Source organism: Charadrius vociferus, unplaced genomic scaffold, assembly GCF_000708025.1.
Source record: "Charadrius vociferus isolate BGI_N301 unplaced genomic scaffold, ASM70802v2 scaffold61, whole genome shotgun sequence".
Lineage (NCBI taxonomy): Eukaryota > Metazoa > Chordata > Aves > Charadriiformes > Charadriidae > Charadrius > Charadrius vociferus.
The window spans coordinates 4,743,597-4,760,829 of NW_009646945.1; the positions used below are offsets into that span (position 1 = coordinate 4,743,597).

Below are 17,233 nucleotides of genomic sequence, written 5' to 3' on the forward strand. Positions count from 1 at the left end.
GGTTGTACAAACTTTGTAGGCCTGGACTTACCTCTGTGTATAGAGATCTCTTTATTTTGGGGCAGGATTTCCATACGTACGGTAGTCCATTCTGCACAGAACATCTAGAAATTGTGGACATCTCTACAGACACTGAGCAGAAAGAAAGTTATTGTGGTGCCCAGTAGTTTCACTTAATTGGGGGATCAAGAAGGTGCATTTGGGGTTTGATGCTGTAGATGGCAATAAAAGGACCTATGTTTTATGCCCTGTATAGTTCCTCTGTGAACCTGCTGTAGGTCAAAGGGTTTTGAGAAGCATCAAACCAACTGTACAGTTTATATGTGATTGCTCAGTGAATCTAGCGTGTCCTGATGGCAGTAGATTTACTGCACATGTGCATACCATGAATATGCAAGTGTATCTGTCCCAGAGTTCTGGTCTTGAAATGTGATAGCTCTGTAACTTACAGGGCATGGTGCAAAGTGTGTAACATCTGAAAAGAACATCCAAGATTAAGATAAACTTAATAGAGTTGCCAGTGTTTGTAGTACTTCACAGTTACCTCTTTAAGTCCATAACCATGTATTAATGCATTTGTAATACAAGGCTTTAAAATGATCAGGAGAGGAAACTTCCCTGTGGAATTACCTTATTGCAGTATTTCAAGGTCCCAGCATTTATTTTTACATATTCTATTGGAATGTGATTCCTCTCTCAAAATGAATTTTTCTTACATTGTTGCCTTCCCAAATTGTCTTTCGTCTTGGGATCTTTGAATTTTCAGTGACTGAGATTGTTGGGATTTTTTTTTTTTCTTCAGAAAACCTATCCCAGTTTTTGAGGACTGGAAGCATCAGTAGTTGAATTTGAGGGTTGAAATGGCAGTGGTACGATTAACTACATATCAAATCCTTTTTTATGGAGTGTCTGAAAAGTCAGCATATATCTCTGCTGCTCAATGCAATTTTATTTTACACATTTTACCTTTTTCCTTTTATTTGTTTTACTTAGTAATCCTCACATTCTTCTTTACTAAAAATGTTTGTGACATTTACCAACACAAGTAGAAATGGGAAGGAACTGTGATATAACCTTGATAAATCACATCTTTCGAGAAAATATTTGAATAACTTAGTACAGTAGTTTTATTGTGCATTTAAGGCACATAAGCAATGTGTGTGATTAGGTATTTAACAATGGTACATCTTCTCTCAAGTCGTCTTTGATTTTATTACACGTTAGTTGCATGTTTTATAGCAGTAATTTTTTTAAAGACTTTATCAGGTAAGCTTTAATCTGTATATGATAAACCCCTGCAAATTCTAAACATTACAGAAACTCTGAAAGATAGCATGACTCTGGTTGAGTGATACGATCAGAGTGGGTGCTCAGAAAGGTTCTACTTCATGGAGTTTAAATCCTGCCTTGGTTAGTTCTTCCAGCTGAATATTGCCAACATCATAGTGCAGCTTTTCCAGGGCAGAAGAGGCTTATAAGTGTATTTGTTCTGAAATGCCATGTAGTTTCTAACCTAGAATGAAACATCCATTTAAGATTAGATTAAGAGTGGGGTTTTTTTGGCATCTATATTCAAGCACATTGCTTCAAGGACTATTTTTTTTTTCTTTCCATGAAATCTTTGCAATTCTAAATTTAATTTAGTGATCATTTAAATACCTAAATATTTTTAATAAGTTTGTGTGTAATAGTATCTTTTGTATGCAGTTGCATTTTCAATACGTGATTTTTTTTTAAAAAGAAATACTATATATTATATTTCATCTTTGCTATGTTGTTATTGCAGATAAACACAAATCCCCTTCGGATATAATACAAAGTTTTCAGAAGAAAAGTCAGTTCAGGACCATTGCTCCAAAAATGGTACCAAAAATTTTAACATCTGGAGTGGTCTCTTGTCTTCAGTCATCTTTGCCTGAGCAAAATACACCAATTTCAGCTACAGGTTCTAAACCGCTGGTGGTACCAACTCAAAACTATGCTGTCATGCAGGTGGCTGGTCATGAGGGGACTTTTTCTCTGTTGGCCTTGCCCTGTGTTGCCCCTGCCCTAACGCAGCAAGTCCAGCAGTCAAACGTGGCCCCTTCTGAAAACCTGAAGCTGCCTATCCCTAGGTACCAATCTGTAAGAAATAAATTGCTGAGTGACAAAAAACCGGCACAAATCTCTGGTTTGGGTGTGCATAACGAGATTCCTACCAAAGCATCGATCTCATCGCAGACTTCCCCCATGACTACTTTAACTGAAGACTGTCCTGAAACTCATTCTAGTTCAGATTCAACTGAGCAAGTGATGCTAACAGACCGTGACTCAGCTGAAATTACAGTTGCCACATTAGTAAATAAAAGCAATTATGTGGAATCTGGATCTCCTTTAGTGAACAAAACTGAAAATGCTAACGGTAATGTTTCTGGACCATCTGTAATTAAAGACTCTTTATCTGCGCCAACAAGTACAATTAATCCCATGAAACTAAGTCTATGCTCTGTGAAGACAGCATCTGAAACCACAAGAGAGTCATTCATAACATCTGAGAAACTAAAGGAAAAACCCACAAATTCTGCGAACTCTGTTGCTGTCCTGTCACCGGCAGTTTTTGGCAGTACAATACAGATGACTCCATCAGCACCAAAAGGAAAACTTCCTATTTTGCCTTACTCAAGGATGAAAAATTCAGTGTTCTGTAAATCTAAGCAGAATACTAATGTTACAGGTGCTTCTGGTCCTTCACTAAAATCTGAATGTGAAAAGATACCAGCTTTGGCAAAAAACTTTCATGTTCCTACTAAAGCATGTGATAAGCGATTAGCTGTATCATTTACACAAGTCCCCAAACAAACCATTCGAGAAAATACCTTCTCTCCATCCAATAAAGTGGATGTCGACAGTCTTAAAAAATTGAACGGTGCAGCCTCTAAAAGAAGAGGCAGGAAAAGAAGAGCCACAGATGATTTATTGGCTTTTCAGACCAAGCGAAGGAAATCCATCATTAATAAGTTTAGAGAAGGAAGAGAGAGGGTGAAAGTTGATCTTCAGCCACCTGAAGACAAAAAAGCAGAGGCGGTGAAAAAATACCGTAGTATTAGACCAAAACCAGTGGTGGTTTTGCAGGCTTTCACACCACTGACTTCTGCAGCAGTAGTAGAGACACCATCTCCTGACTGTTTAGACCAAGATATTTTTTTAAATAGTTCACTTCCTAACAAATATTTAAGTTACAAGCATAGTGATACTACATCAGATAAATCGAGTGATTTAAGTAGAAATGCATGTTCAACCATACCTAAACAGTTGTATAAATGTCATGTTTGTAACCATATCTTCCATTTTAAACATCATCTTCAGGACCATATGAACACACATACAAACAAACGGCCCTACAGCTGTCGAATTTGCCGGAAAGCATATATACACTCTGGAAGCCTGAGCACGCATATGAAACTTCATCACAACGAAGGCAAACCTAAAAAACTTGTGTGTTGTGAATTCTGTGCTAAAGTTTTTGGCCATGCAAAAGTGTATTTTGGTCATCTAAGAGAAGTGCACAGGGTTGTTATCAGCACAGAGCCCTCTACCAGCGAGCAGCAGCTGCAAGATGCTTTAAAGAAGAGAGACGCAAATATAAAAGAAGCAGAAGCAGCAACGGAGAGGTGAGTGTTTTCACTGATTAAATGCTAATGAAAATGGGATTTCACGTTGTCAGTGACAGTTCATAAACATCACCATTATGAAAATTGTTGCTTTTTCCTCATCTTTTTTTCTCCCAAAGTGAGATTCCTAATGGTTTAAATATTTTGTTAAGGAATCTAGTCAATCCATTAGACCATCCAGTATTTTTTAGCTTATTTATTGAATATAAATTATTACTGACACTTGAATAGTAAAAGTAATTTTGCATATATTCTAGTAATACCCAATATGCTACCAGTAGAGCTGTTTTGATCAGTTGATTTCTCAAAGCTAAAGCTTTTTCTGTTAATCTGCACTGTCTTGTGTTCTACCTCTTTTGGGTTTTCCCCAGAAGATAAGTGAACCAACTGCAATAAGTGCAAAGTAATTCGTATTTCAGTATTAGCTCATAGTTTGTTTACCCTATTAAATATCATTATCCCATTTCCTTCTCTGGCGTGCTGTGTGCTAATCTGGCTTGTGTGTTGATTACCACTGCTCTTGCGATCACTTAGACAGGTAAAGTTAACATTTATCATATTAAGATGGAGAGAACATTCTTTTATCTCTGCATTATGATTTTGAGGTGAAGTTTCTTGACATAGTATAAATGTTGGCTTTTCTGTTTGTTCCCCTGTGCATTTACTTTCATTGAAGTACACTTAAATGAGCTCAGGGCTTTAACCGGACGCCTGACTACGACACTGCAGTGCAGTTTTACACCTTTTGGTTTGCCTAGCTCCACTCTCTGGGGCATCAGTTAGAAATTTTTAAGATATTGAACTAAGAAACATCAGCGCTTTTCTTTCAGCTTTACTGGCCTTCGTACAATGAATGATTTAGGTTATCTATTTTGTTGGGTGATACGTCAAATGCGTATAAATACACAGTATTATGTGGTCCTTTTCGTGGACATCGTGAGGAGGTTTCTGTGGAGGTCTTCTTTTGATTGGCTTAACTTAAAGCCGGCACTTGCTTGCTCTGTGTGTACCTGTTTCCTATACACTGCAGAGCTGTCCTAAAGCAATGAGAGAGGCTGTCCAGCTGTAAATTAGGCTTTTGAAAGTTTTAAAACTGTGTTACAAACTTTTAGGAAAAAAAAAAAAAGAAACTTTAAAGTTTTGTTGTTTCCATCTTGGAGTGGGAGGTGAGACACGTGGGTTTGCTTTAAATCAACTTTAGATCACTCAGGGTAAACCAGTTAGTTTCTCATAGTAGTACGCTACCCGTAATGCTCATTTTCACTTTTCTAGCACAGAGCTAGAAGTGTTTGGATTGACCTCATTAAATCGGGAACTTAAAAAAATGTTATTAACCTTTTATTAAAAGGTTAGTGTTGTTAAAAGATTATTTCTACCAAGGCTAATTTTGGAGGCAATTCTTAAACTCAGCACTGTCGAATGACATTTGGTTTTAGTTGTTGCCTAATCAGCCTTACTATTATTTTATTTATCTTTTTTTTTTTTCTGTTCCAAATAAATTAGACACTGTAGCAGCAGTACCTGTTTCTAATTAAAAGAATGTTTTGTGAATGTCATCTCTTCTTGGAACTTAGAAGGACAGAAATTGCCATCTCTATTCTGTGTGTGGATAATACTGAAATAGTTCGTATGTCCTTTTTTTAACAGGGGAAATAAGTGCAATTTTGAGGACCTATTCCATAACCCAGGAGAAGTGAAATTACAGATCAAATGTGGTCGATGCCAGTTTATTGCACAGTCTTTTGGTGAAATGAAGTTTCACTTACTGTGCTCTCATGGAGAGGAGATCCAGGGAAGAGTAAAGGAAGGGGGTTTGCAAGGAAATAGAGGAGCGAAGGGGGAACTGACCAAACACGGAACCCACTTCTGGAAACAGCACAATGAGAGAAGACGTTTAACAAAATGCAGTGCCCATGAGGAGGAGTTTTATACTTTTCCAAAACTGAAAAGACAGATACACTTTCACCATCAAAATAATGTCGATATGTTATCTAAAAGTGAACTGATTCAGTCAGGAAGCGGTGAAGCAGCCAGGGAGATGCAAAATGTTGGTTTTGGTACACCGAGCAAAAAAGTAGAAATTTGGTCAAAAGCAGGCTATAATTGCATTTTATGCAAACAGTTATTTGAAAGAAAAGAGGATCTCTGTAATCATTGGCAGAGTCATCATAACTGCGAAGACCCTTCTACTTTATGGACAATTTTTAGTTTGTTATCAAAACAAGGAATTATTGAACTTTCTCATAATGGTGAATATTGAAGCTCTGTTCTACAACGATATGAAAAACATCAACTACCTTAACAAATCATGTATGTTTTCTTGCTGTGTTGCTAAACTAACTCAAGAGATGTATCACTTCAGAGGTTGGTTTGGTGGGTTTGTTGGGGTTTAAGTCATGCTAACCTTTATTTTGTTAAACAGAAAATATATTTATCCAGTGTCATTCCAGATGGGTACATGCAAGCCAATTATGAAACACTGTAGTTAGAATTCATGCTTACAGACCTCAGCAGCAGCAAATACTCAATACTAATGGTTAACATGGAGGTAAAAGATTCTCAAATTATACTATGCTCATGGAAATAAATCAGTTTATAGGAAATAATCTCGATCTTGAATGAAATAACAGACCAGACTAACGTGTAATTTCAGTCCCAACTGTGCTTCTAGATTTTATGGTAAATACATATTTCCATGCAGTTCTCTCAATCATTTGAATGCATGTACATGCAGTCGGCATTCAGGAGCTTTATAATCTATAATTAAAGAGCTTTTAATTCTTCATTTCTTGATTTCAGTGCCTTCAGCCATGTTCATTGCTTGCAGGTTTGTTATTGGCAGGTCTTTTAGGTGTTGTATGCTGTCCTGGTAACAGCAAGCATCTCTGGGTTTTTAAAGTGAAAAATCTACATGTATTTTTTTGCCTGTACTCTTTGGGTTGAAGATGAGTGAGTTGCCACCCGTGAAGATGGAACCCTCAAAGCTTGACTGCTTTATGAAAAAAACAAGTTTATTTTAAGACTAGTACTTGAGTTGGTTACTCCTGGGAAGTTTGACGTTCTGCAGTAGACTGCATGATTCACACTGAACTTTTAGCATATTCCTTGCACCTCCTGTGACAGCAGCACTACTGCTGCCAGCACTGTTAGCGCTCTACCTTTAACACTCTTGGTATATAGCTTTTGTACCTCTGCAGTTGACCCAGCCTGTGCCTTTAAAAGGAAATTGTTCCTGCACTTCTGAGTCTGTGGTACAGATAATGAGTTTTTTTCACTTGTGTTGCCAGATTTACTGTACTAGAGGAATTGCGTGCAGCACCTTAACCTTCCAATGTTAGGAGCCAGTAAAAGTTGCCTTACCAGGATGCAAAGCCTGTAGTGCAGGAATAGTGCGTGCTGTGTCCCCTGCTACAGAGCAGACACGGTAAGTGACCACTTCAGCAGATCTCCAAGGGGGCCACTCAGTTCAGGCTGTAAGGAGATGGAGTTCTGGAGCTCAGTTTTGATGAAAAGGTCATTGAACTGTTGAATCTAGTTTGAAAGTGGTGTTTAAACTGCTGTTACTTAAAGCCTTCTGTACCTCTGAATTATTTTGGGAGCAATAATGGAGGCAGTGTAAGAAGTCACTACATCAGCCTTCAACAGAAGTCAGAGCACATCAGAAGGCAAACTGAAAAATACACCACTACTGTGTCTACAGTACTAATCTATTCATTTCTTCTTGTGGTCAAACTGTAATTGAGGGATTGCAACGATGAAAGAGTCATTCCTAAAATGCCCTGGGTGGCTTCTCACAGTTTTGCGAAAATTGTGGTGATGAGAACATAAGAAGAGATCTAAAAATGTTGGGTTTTCGGAGTGGGATTCCAGAAGCTGTTGCAATATTTTGTGTATGTGTTTTGGTTTTAAATAGTAAAGGCAATTTTGATGAGGTAATAGTTTTGAATGTCATTTCTTCTTGTCTGGTGATTTGCCTTGGAGTTGAATTATAAAGCTGGAGCCAAGAAAAATAAAAGACAAAAGGAAAATGCTCATAGGACTGTACAGGTGCATGGTAAGGCGAAGAATCCCTGTGGATTTTCACAACTTCCTTCCTACTATCTGTTGCTATAAATACATATTTGTGGTTGTTTCTTTGCTTTCATACATTACTTTTGTATGCTGAACTACTGTAAAAATACTACTTGTCCATATTCTTGGGTATGACACACCCATCTTTTAATGCCTACAATATATTCATATTTATTTTCACTGGCTAGATGGAGGAGAATGTATGGCATATTTGGAAAGGTATAGCTAATTTTAAAGTCAGTGTTTCATATCAAACAGACTATATTTAACTTAGAGTATTTTTGCATTTAGAAGCAATTTTTCCCCCAACTAAATCCTTTAACTTTCAAAATCAAACAGCTTGGTGTTTTCTCTGAAACAGAAATGTGAGAACGATCCTTCCTTCACATACTTATAATATACCAAAGGGAAGTTCCTTCCCAGCATAAAGCACACATTTTAAGAGTTGGGCAAAAAACATGAAAAGGTTTGATCATGTTCATTATTTAGAACAGACATTAGATCACTTTTTTGTGATCTAATGCAAAATCACCCATCTCGGTGTAGTTTAAAATAAGCTGAAATGAGTGCAGCTCTGAGACGGAGTCCCTCCTGCTCAGGAGCAGCACCACTGATGGCAGAGTTGTTCTTTAAAAATATTTTCAAATACTATTTGTTAAAAATGGTGGTGCATCAGAGGCAGTGATGTAGCCGAGTTGTTTGGTGGTGGTTATCAGGCAAGAAGAGTCACTGCCTTTCATTTTGTGCAAAAGAGGGGGAGTTTCAGTCATGGGAGGAAGGAGGTTTGGGATGAGGGTGTGGGTTGCATTTTTTTTTTAAATGGAAATTTTCGTGTGCAGTCTTTTCGACGTATTTTTGTGTTTCTCTCCCTTTCTCTAGTCCAGGCCAAATGGGTAAAGCGGTCTCAGCTTTCAGCAATTTAAAGCCTGAAAACATGTTTTAAAGCATGGTTCTAAGCCACTTCTCAGTGTTCTCGTAAATGTTTAAATTTAGAAGCCTTTTTTCTGAGGCTGAAAGCATTCTTATGTTTCAGGCTATTACGATTATGGTAGATTATGAAAGGTTGGGATTTTTGAAAATAGCTTTGCATTAAATACAGATGTGGCCTTTGTTTAAAATATTTTTGTTTTGCATTTGTGTTCATTTTGATAACATTTGGAGGTATGAAGTGAGCCTTGTCTACAGCAACAGTAAATAGTGCGTTTGCTGTTCAGCAGAAGGGTTGTTATGAGTACAGTTTGCTGTTTACCTTGAAGCTGGACAAGGTAACATCTGGTTTTGCACATAAATTATATTTTTAAATTGTTAAGACGAACGTTACTGGGTTTGTAGCTGTAGTTTTGTTCCCCTCTGATTTTTCATTAAACCTCTGTTTCAGCTTCACTGTTCAACTTTAAAGCTGTTCCTCAGATGGAAAGTTGTTCCTTCATCATCACACCATAAATAATCAAAGCTGGAGGAGTTCCATCGCTTCTCTGGCTTGCAGAATATTGCCCTTCTCCAGCTGCAGAGCTACAGTTTCCTATGGCTAGCTTGACATAGTTGCTGGCAGTAAATGTTTTACTTCATCTATTTATTAGAATTTAGATCTCTGCTGTTTAGCTACATCAGAGTTTCTGTCATACCTCATTAGACGCTTATTTTATCTACTATTCACTGAGCTCTTTAAGGAAAAGTGTCATAAGAAGGATGAACAGGTATTTAAGAGAGCAGATTTCAGCCCTAACTTTGTGCAGATGATGCTGACGTTTGAGAATCACCAGCTTATCTAGGCTCAGCCGTGTAGTATATTATATTTCTACAACACATCCACCTACATGCGCATCTATTTTGGAACAAAATGTATACTTCAATTTCAGCTGTCAGTTATTATTATCAAACCTGTACAATGTAAGTTTGTGATTATTATGCATAAAGATTAAAATGCTATTAACTGTAGTAGGTTTACTTGTCAAATTCCTTACAGCTTTGAAAAATGAAAATCTCTGCGTGCTGAGTATGACACACAAAATCTGGTCTCATGAAGAAAATTCTGATGGCTTAAAGGTTGTCCTCATTTCAGTGTGTGCTTTTATAGCTGATCTGTCACATTGTAGGATTTTCTCCAGGTTTTATTAAATTGCCATAATTTTTCTTGGTTAGGAATACTGAAGAAGACCTGAGCTTGTAAGCAAGTTTCAGGAAGAAATGTGTTTAATTCCTTCTCCATACAGGCAGACACGTCTCTGGAATCAAAATAGTCTTGGTGGCCTTATGTGTACATGTGCAATGTGGGGCAACATGCAAGATTTGGACTTCTGTGTATGACTGTATGTGGCTGACCATTCTGCAGCTCCAAAGTAGAAACTGCAAATTTGCGTGTGAAAATAACTTGGTTTTCAGACTTTAGTGAATTTATAATACCTTATTGACAAACCTTCAAGAAATCCTAAAAAATGACAATAGCGCACTCCTCTACTTGTGCTTTGTTTAACAATTTTATTGATGTAGTAGTACCAGGAGTGTTCTAAAATATGATAGGTCTGGTGCTATCAAGTACAAAAGAAGCTTTCTCCCTGCCTTTTTTTTTTTGCATTTTATTGACTTTTCTGTGTAAGCATTAGAAATGATGGGCTGAATTGTGATTTCTGCTGCTGAAAAATCTAGAAACATTATTCTGAAGTCGTTTTACAGAAATTTCCAATTTAATCTAGAATAATAGATTAAATCAGTGAAAAGAAAATTCTGTTGGAAAGAGAGATGTAAGTAAACTGTCCTGTATGTGGATTTCTCTGTACAATTACCCCACTGTAGATGAAATTTATAGATGATAGGTCTTCTACTGATAGATACAAACAGTTTGGTTTTATCCAGAGTTACTTAGAGTGGTCAAGGGGAGTAAGAATTAAAAAGTGTCCATACCTTCTCTTTGACTTGAATTTTGTTAAATATTTCTACTGCTGTGCCAGCCCAGATCATGGTCCAAGGCACTTAGATACTCAAACGCTTTTTAGGGGACTTAGAGCATAATTCAGTGGAGGAAAGGGGAAGAAACATGTGAAGGAAGTAGTGATGATGAAGGTTGGCACAACGTATTGAATATAAGGTCAAGCTTCAGTGTAACTAGCCTTTGATGGTTTCTATATGTGGAAGTGTCCTGTAGCCTTAGTCTGAACTTCTCCCTTCCACCCCCTGTGGTTACATGGTTCCAGAGTCTGCTCCCACTCAAGGTACGTCAGCGTGGAGCATCCTCAGCTTCCTTGGGCATGAGCTTTTCCATATGGCATAGCTGATTGCGAATGTCCTCTTCTTTTAGTGTCTCAGTTACACACTTGTAGGTAGGTGAGCCACATGCTGGGACCAGCTGCTGCCAGACTTGAAGCGTGGCTTTTCAGTTTACTGAGGAAAGCATCTTTTAGCTTTAGTCCATAAAAGTGAAATCAGGTGCTGCATCAGTACGTGGCAAAATAAGAAAATGGCTCACTCTGTTTCCTGCATATACAACACTAATCAGTAGTAGGGGAAAAAAGTGAACAGTTGCTATAAGAAAAAGAAGCTGCTAAATGTGATTCGGGGCATTTCTGTGCTGTTGGAAAAGACTAGAACGTCCCATCAATGTCCAAAGTTAGAACTGCAAACTGGGATCAGGGAAGTTCCACAGAAGTGCCTCATGCGGATCTGATGGTGTTCAGCAGCCGTTCAGAGACACTGTGACCGAGGTTTTTCTTTTTCCCTCTCTCCCCTTTATTCCCTCTCTCCCTTTTCTCCCCTCTTTTCCCTTCTCTTTTTGCTTTTTGACTTTCTCTGTTTCCCTAGCCACCCTACCTTTTCAGCATCCTCTGTGAGCTGTTCTGGCTGAACGCAATTTATAAATGTCTGATTCAACAAAGTCAGCATTGTGTCTGGCATCTTTGCCACTAGCCAACAGCCGGGGATTGAGTAGTTGGGAACACAGTTTCGCAGAGCGTTTCACAAAACCAATGGCTGCAGGAGGGGAGCCCGGAGGTCAGCCAGGCCAGCCTGCCGCCCCGAGCAGGGCTTAGCACCAGCCCGGGCCTTTTGGAAACCATTTTGGTTGCTGTTCCCACCGGTCCATCTCCAGTGGTGGAGTCATGAGCGTAAACAAGGCTTCAGTACGGCAGCTGGTACTTTACGCACTGTCCTAAGCAGTTTTGTGATATTTGTAAAGAAAGCACAAATCTTGGGACTAAAGTTACAGTTTGAGCTGGTGATCCTCCAGCAGTGTGAGCTTCTTTTGGCACAAAACCCCGTTGGTTTTGTTGTTGCGGACCGCGGCCAGGCCTCTTCTCGACCTGCGCGAAGCAGCTTACGCTCCATCGACTGCTCTGCTTTTCCGGGGACTTCACATGCAATGAATATACGACCTTCTTCTACAGTTGATTTAGGACAAAAATAAAGCGTTTTATTTCCTGTATGCGAAGTAATTTTGTGCAGCTTCAGGTTTAATCTGACTTTTGAACATACACCCGATCAAGGAGACGCATATACCTTCCTATTGCTAGAAGCAATAAACGACACGGTGAGGGAGGAGAGCAATAAATATCCCTGTGACCGTACCTTTGAAGCAATGCAGTTGCTTTCCACTGGAAGTTTAATTTCTTCGTGTTTTTAGTTAAAAGCTTTTATTAATTTTAACTGAAGTAAATACACTGCTGTACTTTACTATTCAAATAAATCCTTTTTCAGCTCGGAGTCCTTGGAGTTTGAATCCTGTCCAGCCATTTTCTGCTATCTGCCAATTCCTTGCTAAGTGCAAACCTGACACTCTTGCCAATAAATCCACCTTCATGCCATTTAAAGTCATCTGCCATCTTTTCTCTGGAGCTAATCAAAGTTTGCGAGAAGACGTTTTTTAAAGGGAACCAGCTCTAGAATCCGGGCCATTTAAATTACACGAGTTAATTAAAAGCAATTGCAGCGAACTATAAAATAGAGAATCAGTACAGAGTGGTTGAAAGCTCACTTATTTTTATTCTCTTTCATGAATAATGGGAGAGGAAGTTTTCCAGAGAAGAATTTGGTTTTTTTCTTGCTGTTTTATGTGCTGCTCTCCTAATCCACTTTTTTGACTCTCCCGGTACAGCGCAGCGGAGCCCAGCTGTGCCTCCTAAGTCGATTGCATCCTGTTAAACTCCAAACACCGTTTTATTTTTCCCTCTTGAGACAGCTGGGCTGATAAATGGATGGGGTACCGGCACTCCAGGAGACAACCACAATGTCTGCACAGGTTAATAGTCTCACATCTTTCAAGAGCAGCATTTCCAGGGTCTTTATGCACACACACACACACACAATCACACACAAAATTATAAATGGATTATGTCTGTGGAACGTTTTTCAACTTGTGTGTTAGTGTCACATTGTACAGTGTATTCCTGTAATTTTTTTTCTATTACGATGCAGTAGCAGTGTCATTACTGTATTGCTAATATATCTATGGCTGATCTGAACCCTGAAATACACGGTGGCCACATGTGTTCTTCCAGGAAATAGGATTAATTGTTGCATTGCTGGAATTTCTTTCAAAAAGTGTGCTACTCCTGCTGGTTAACACCACACGTAGGGTTGAAACGATATTTCTGAGAGTGATTTATTGGTTCAGAAGAAAAGTCTGGTGCTAAACCTTTCCACTGGGATTTGCTTACATTAGGAAGCAATGCAGGTGGCGGTCTATTTCAACACGGAATGGATTTCTTCCCCTTTCTTTCTGATAAATGAAGTGCTTATGTAAGGTGAGAGATTGAAGAAAACGAGAAGCCTGAAGCCCTTAGAGGATCCGTCTGAAAGCTCCACACAGGGGCAGGGGAACGTGGGGTAAATCGGATGCGGTTTCCCGACATGCCGGCCTCAGGCGTGATGGGAGCATCCCTGCTGCACGCGGCCAGAGGCGTGGGGACGCTGCTCAGTGAACGCTCCTCACGCAGCCGAGGGTCCACGTTTAGAAACGGGCAGCATCACGTGCGGCACCAGAGGGTCTTTTGACACCCAACTCATTTCGCCTGTCACTTGATAACAAATTGTTCCTGTATCTTCATGATGGGCATCCTTTATTTGTTGAGCTTTTGTCTCATGTTTGCATTTTGTGCACCATAGATCGGATCTGGGCTTGAATTAGTGCTCAGCAAATTGTCTGTTCTGAAGCTTTATTGTATGCGAGGCTGCTCCCTTTGGCTACCACTCATACCTATCGTCTTTCTCCCAAATGATTCATCCGGTGTCATTTAATGACAAACATTTGATAGTTCTTACTGTCAAATGTTATATGTAAATCTCCTAACAGTGTCATATCCTTAAATTATTGTAGCGCTTGATTAAATTAGCCCTTTTTAAAGGGATCCAGGTTCACTAATAGTGTTTCCTGCAATGCGCATCTCTAGAGAAAACCAAGATCTGACTTTTATAGTCAGAACCAATTAGGCTCATCCTTTTGTTTCCCCCCTTCTCTCTGCAGCGTTCAGATGAATTGCATTTTTCAGGCACAGTTCAAGCAGACTGTCAGGTCTCCGGGGCTCTCTGCCTCCCGGGCTCCGCATTCCCACTGTCAGCTGTGAAAAATAATTCCCCTTTTGCAGTTGTGTCCAAGGAAAGTACGATGATAAATCCACAAGTTAGATTTAAGAGGGGGGAAGTGCATTATTGTTTACTCAGCACTGAATAAGGTTTTGTTCTAGGAGATGTGGCTGCTGTGAGGCACGGGAAGGTGTTCTCAGGTTTAAAGCTTTCTAGCTCATGAAGTTGTTAGGATTTATTCGCACTTAGAAGAAAATTCAGGGGTTTGTTCTCAGTCACAATCTTTTTAGAGTACCTAAAATGTGGCAGTGGTTTTGAAAAACACCAGGCTGAAAAAAAAAAAAAAAGAAAAAAGAGTGAGATGTAAACACAGAGTGATAAAGCCTGGAGAAAAAATCAGCAAAAAATCCCCAACACGTGCAGGCTATCTGGGTGTAAATAGCTAATTTCAGATAAAATTTGTGATAGACTTGCTGTTCAACTGATCTGATGAAACTGCAATGTAATTAAGAACTCCTTTCAAACCAGAAGAAAACAATAGATCTTTTAGCTTTGGAGGTCTGAGAAGTTGTGGTAGGAGAGAGGAGCAGATATGGAGTTTGTCACTTGGAATTATTGCACAGTTCTCTGTGCAGCATTTGTTTGCAATATTCTTTTCTTTGCCATAATGCCATAGTAGTGCTTTGCTGTGGAGAGCAGATGCTAGAATTTTAATTGCTGCTAAGTCTGCGAAGTGATTAAATCTTCAGTTTACAGTGACAGAAGACCCTAGTTTAAAAAAAAAAAAAAAGAAAAGAAGAAAAGAGTCATTATAATGAAGCGTTAAGTCTCTTGTCATTCACCTTTTCACCTTTCAAGTTTCCTAACCCTCATTATATCAGTGTTAGATTTAATACACATCAGTATCAATTCAGCACAGCCATCCAGCATCCTTGCTCTGTACAGGCAAACCCTTTCACTATTCTAATAAACCTTTAAATGTATCCAAATTCTTCTCAGGGCTTTCAGACAACACAGCAAATAGTGCTGTGCCCACTGTCAAATTGGTTAGTTTATTTCTAAATGCCAAGCTTCTGAGAAATAAAGCGGCATGGTAAATGCAGCCACCTGCCTTTTTTAACTTGGTTTTAATAGCTCGCTGCACTAATGGCCAGAGCTGTAATTGGGTGGGAGAACTTCGAGCTGCTCCATATTTCAGCTGGTGGAATATTAATATTATCTATTGGAAACATTTTCGTAGACCGCAAAAGGCTAATGTGTCTCAGGAGCGAGATTGCCTCAGGAGGGGCCAAGGTCGCCGTGCATCTCGGCGTGCCGGCTCCCAGGTAAGCCAAGCGCAGAGCCCGGCGAGCCGAATCCTGCTCCTTGCCGTCCCCTGTCCCGGCCACCGTCTCACCCCCGTAGCAGGGGGCTGTAGCTGCTCGGGGCTCGATTTGGTCGCAGCGTGGGCAGCGGCCGTGGCGGTCCAGCCAGGGACCCTCCGGGAGGAGCGCTGCAGACGGTGCCCAGCAGGCAATTGGGGCAGATCCTGCACAGACTGGGTTTTTAGGCACTTTGGGTATTTCTGTGGCAGTCAATAGTATCCTCATTGCAAGGCTCTGCAGGGCTGACGCCCGTGATGTGACGTCTGTGACACCTTCTGGCATGTGGTGGTTGCCTGTTAGCCAACAGCTGTGCCACTGGGCCACTGCACGCGAGTGTAGGATAAAAAGGGAGAATTAATTCGAATTACAGAGCAGTGTGTCTTATCTCTTCTAATTAATTCATGAGAAAATTGTGCGTGTAACAAGAAAAATCCTGTTCCTTGTGCTGATTACAGCGAGCCGACCAACAGGTCAAGAAATCCCAGTGCAAGAACCTTACTTGGACTTCAGTGAATGTCCTCGCTGGTGGGTTATTATCCTGTGAGCGTTAGTAATTATGGGATGAAGAGTGAAGTTCTGTCAAGAAGTCTAAACTGAGACAGAAGAAAACAAAGAAGCAGTCTTACTTATGTAGTTATGAAGACAGGTTAATTGCTGTATGCAATTACAATACAAGTTAGAATAAATTGGTCTGAAACCCACCAAACTGCAGTTTGCAGAAAGTACCGAACCATGGCAATAAAAGCTAGAGAGAAGTTGAAGACATTCAAAAGTATTTCCAGAGTGGGATATTTGAAGGCAAATAAAGATAACTGAAAAAAATATGGTGGTGGGTTTTTTTTTTATATCTGCCAAAGTTGCCACAAGGTATTAAAAGGAATGAATATTTGGTGCCTCATCGTGGGTTAAATTCACTGGGGAGCTTTTCCTCCCCTCCTGTTTGTGCTTTCACACATGATTGTATCCCACATGCAAAGACTCTGCAGAGGTGCGCGACGCAGAGTCTCACTGCGCTGGGGCTGACTGCAGCGGTGGCGGTGGGTAGAGAGCAGAAAAAAAATCCCTTATTGTCATTTTCTTTCCTGTAGCCTGTAAAAAATCTCAGACAGTCTCTGCAAAGAATAGCAGTACCTAATGGTAACTGGAAATTACTGATTGAAGAGTGACTGGCCATGGAGTTATTTCTTTCTGGTAGACTTAAAAAATACATTGTTTGCTTTGATTTTTCTGCCTCACAGAGTTTTCCTACCTGTGGCATTGGTTATTGACTGATGTTTTATAGACCGTCTGGGGAAAGTAATTAAGACAAGCAGGTCTGGAAGTATTTTCAGGGTTTTCAAATAGAGAAAGATTGAAATACGCTTGGAGAAATAACCTTGAAAATGTAATAGCAGCTTGGTTTTCAGATGCGCTGTGGCAAACAGTATTTTTTGTTGTCCTTCTAGCTGTATCCCCCTCCTGTCTGCGTGCAGCAGCCCTTTCCAGCAAAATCCCTTCTAGTCATTCAATGTATCCGAAACTTTGGGGGAAAATATTAGAAATTAACAAACCAAAACCCTGGTGTTTTTTTACCAGGTGGTAAAGCTGAGCATCAGAGTTGACTGGAGCACGCCCATGGGCATATACTGGAATCCCTTT

The 17,233-nt window shown here is 39.7% G+C and overlaps 1 protein-coding gene across 1 annotated transcript in view; it reads left to right on the top strand.

Moving 5' to 3' along the window:
- The window catches only part of ZNF438 (zinc finger protein 438), a 17,865-nt gene extending 11,955 nt beyond the window's left edge, over positions 1–5,910 (top strand). Inside the window, exons 3-4 of the mRNA XM_009895109.1 lie at positions 1,787–3,650; positions 5,298–5,910. Coding sequence (XP_009893411.1) covers positions 1,787–3,650; positions 5,298–5,910 — 2,477 coding nt within the window. The remainder of the gene's footprint in view (positions 1–1,786; positions 3,651–5,297) is intronic.
- Positions 5,911–17,233: the final 11,323 nt, after the last annotated feature.